The sequence below is a fragment of the Nerophis ophidion genome, linkage group LG20 (assembly GCF_033978795.1).
Source record: "Nerophis ophidion isolate RoL-2023_Sa linkage group LG20, RoL_Noph_v1.0, whole genome shotgun sequence".
Classification (NCBI taxonomy): domain Eukaryota; kingdom Metazoa; phylum Chordata; class Actinopteri; order Syngnathiformes; family Syngnathidae; genus Nerophis; species Nerophis ophidion.
This window is the reverse complement of record NC_084630.1, coordinates 15,812,119-15,815,235: the sequence shown is the minus strand read 5'-3', so window position 1 is coordinate 15,815,235 and position 3,117 is coordinate 15,812,119. Positions and strand designations below refer to the sequence as shown.

The 3,117-nt window shown below is 48.1% G+C and overlaps 1 protein-coding gene across 1 annotated transcript; it reads right to left on the bottom strand.

Annotated features, from left to right (window-relative positions):
* Positions 1-1,447: 1,447 nt before the first annotated feature.
* Positions 1,448-2,162, bottom strand: LOC133538586 (sterile alpha motif domain-containing protein 1-like). The gene is made up of 2 exons (XM_061880243.1): positions 1,766-2,162; positions 1,448-1,688 (listed from the first exon to the last, which is right to left on the bottom strand). The coding sequence occupies exons 1-2, from the start codon at positions 2,144-2,146 to the stop codon at positions 1,626-1,628; spliced, it is 444 nt and encodes a 147-aa protein (XP_061736227.1). The 5' UTR covers positions 2,147-2,162; the 3' UTR covers positions 1,448-1,625.
* Between the last annotated feature and the right edge of the window lie 955 nt (positions 2,163-3,117).

Here is a 3,117-nt window from a genome sequence, read left to right as displayed (position 1 = left end):
ACTCTAAAATGTGGAGCTTAAGATAAAACTGTTACCGAGTTTTGTGCAAATAAATGACATGCATTTAATTAAAACGTTTAAAGACGTTCCTGGATGACATTCTGACAGTAAAAATGCATTTGTGTACTAATATTGGGGTCTTTTCTTAAGCTAATTTCGATTATGCATATATATATATATATATATATACATATATATATACATATATATATATATATATATACATATATATATATATACATACATATATATATATATATATATACATATATATATATGTATGTATATATATATATGTATATATATATATATATATATATATATATATATATATATATATATATATATATATATATATATATATATATATATATTATTAAGACTGCTTTTGGGGATTGCTTATTAAACATTCATACTCAATTAAGGTTATCGCAGAGTGTATTTTTTTGTTGGTTGCTTATATATGGATGATGTTTATTGAATTTTCATTTATAATAGGTTAGTATGGAAAATATTATGATTACAAATGAATCTCTATTGATTCTGTTGAAATGTTGCAAATGTTGGAAACTTAGGCTAACTTTCAAGGCAGACTGTGATTTCATTGTTAAACAAATAAAAAGGGGGCCATGGCTTTTTGAAGATAAGCAATGGACTGATTGTCATGGCAACCACGTTGAGGATAACACTTTGCTCAAGAGACACATCAATAAACCAATAAAGAGGTTAACAAATATTGACATACTTACAGACTAGACAGGAATGCCTAGCATCATACTTGCTATAAGAGCGATGAGAAAACACATCCAAAAGTTCAGATGGCAACTTTTAACTTATTTTTGTTTTTAGATAAATTAAAGACTTATATTAAAGGAGGCTACAGATAATGCTGATAATGATAACTGTGCTGCTTAGCCGTTATTATCTTGATTTCTCATTTGCAAATACTATATTTTCCGTATTACAGAGCGCACCGGGATATAAGCCACACCCACAATATGTTATTATAACAAAAATTAATACATTCATATATTAGCCATATATAGGCCTAATTAGTTACTTACACATAACTATTTTATAAATGTTTATTTACATCCCGTTATTGTTTACAAACGGTGTCTGTAACACGGCAGTAAAACGGCTGATCAAACAAAACAGAAGTCATCGTTTTGGACCCACCAAGCTAGCTCTCCAATCAGCTACACACACTCATTAACTCCACGGCAACACCTTGGTGAATTTACTGAGGAATTTGTAAAACTGAAACAATACAAAAAGAATGTTGTTGTAAGTTAATTGTTGGGATGTCGCATGGCTGCAGTTGTGTGACCTCAAGTATGCAAAAATCCAGGTGAGCAGAAAGTAGGTAAGATGATTTTAATTTCATCAAAGTAAAAGATATAAACAGAAAGCAGTCTTGCATGGAGATGTTCCCAACATAGTTTTAACTTCGAGCACTGAGGAGTGCTCGAGTGAAACATAAATAGACCTGTTGATTGACCGCAGCTGAGGACCGCTGCCAATCAACGGCGAGTGTGACAAAAACAGTGCTCAGCGGAGTAAACAGGAAGTATGACAAAATAAGAGCACTGAACAGGAAACAAAGTACAAAACACGAAAAACTATCAGAAAGTAAGTGACAGATCGTTACAGGACCTCCCCCTCAAGGAACAGATACCAGATGTTCCCTGGAAAAGAAAAATGGAAAAAAATGTCCACAAAGTAAGGGAGGATGGAAGGAGGATTTGGTGGAAGGTCGCCAAACCTTGTGTCCCCGCAGCCAGCGAGGGAAAGTCAGGTGGCGACGGCGCGTAGAGCGCCGCTGGAACTGGCGGGGCGGGCGGCCACGGAACAGCCACATCATTGGCCGAAAAAGAGACGAGTGCATCCCGCGAGGAGGACGCCCAGGGCACGGCCACATCCGCGGCTGACGTGGAGGCGGGCGCGCTGAAGCAGGCCCGGAGACAGCAGACAAAGCGGCGGGGGCTGCAGCCAAAACAGATACCTCTGCAGGAGGCGGCTGAGGAGCCGATGTTGGTGCCGGCGTGGAAGCGGCAGACGTCATCGGCGGCGTGGAAGCGGCAGACGTCATCGGCGGCGTGGAAGCGGCAGACGTCATCGGCGGCGTGGAAGCGGCAGACGTCATCGGCGGCGTGGAAGCGGCAGACGTCATCGGCGGCGTGGAAGCGGCAGACGTCATCGGCGGCGTGGAAGCGGCAGACGTCATCGGCGGCGTGGAAGCGGCAGACGTCATCGGCGGCGTGGAAGCGGCAGACGTCATCGGCGGCGTGAAAGCGGCAGACGTCATCGGCGGCGTGAAAGCGGCAGACGTCATCGGCGGCGTGAAAGCGGCAGACGTCATCGGCGGCGTGAAAGCGGCAGACGTCATCGGCGGCGTGAAAGCGGCAGACGTCATCGGCGGCGTGAAAGCGGCAGACGTCATCGGCGGCGTGAAAGCAGCAGACGTCATCGGCGGCGTGAAAGCGGCAGACGTCATCGGCGGCGTGAAAGCGGCAGACGTCATCGGCGGCGTGAAAGCGGCAGACGTCATCGGCGGCGTGAAAGCGGCAGACGTCATCGGCGGCGTTGAAGCGGCAGGCGTCATCGGAGGCGTGATTGTTGCAGATGTCATCGGCGGCGTGAAAGCGGCAGATGACGCCGGGCGAGGAGCAGCAAATGCTGGCCGAGGAATAGCGGATGCCGGCGGTGACGAAGCCCGGCGTGGTGCTGCTCTTGGCGGCGTTGGGGCTCGGCGTGGAGCCGGCGTTGGGGCTCGGCGTGGAGCCGGCGTTGGGGCTCGGCGTGGAGCCGGCGTTGGGGCTCGGCGTGGAGCCGGCGTTGGGGCTCGGCGTGGAGCCGGCGTTGGGGCTCGGCGTGGAGCCGGCGTTGGGGCTCGGCGTGGAGCCGGCGTTGGGGCTAGGCGAAAGCCCGCCAGGGACGTAGATGTCTCCGTGGAAGGAGACGCTGGCGGGGATGACAGCGGTGTGTGCCTGGCTGCACCGCAGTGTATAGTGGGCCCCCCTCCACTAGGTGGCTGCCAGACACCGTTCACACATGCGGGAAAACGTGCCTGCTCGTCGGAGTCCCCCGGTGCGAAAACCAGGGACGGGCGGGAGG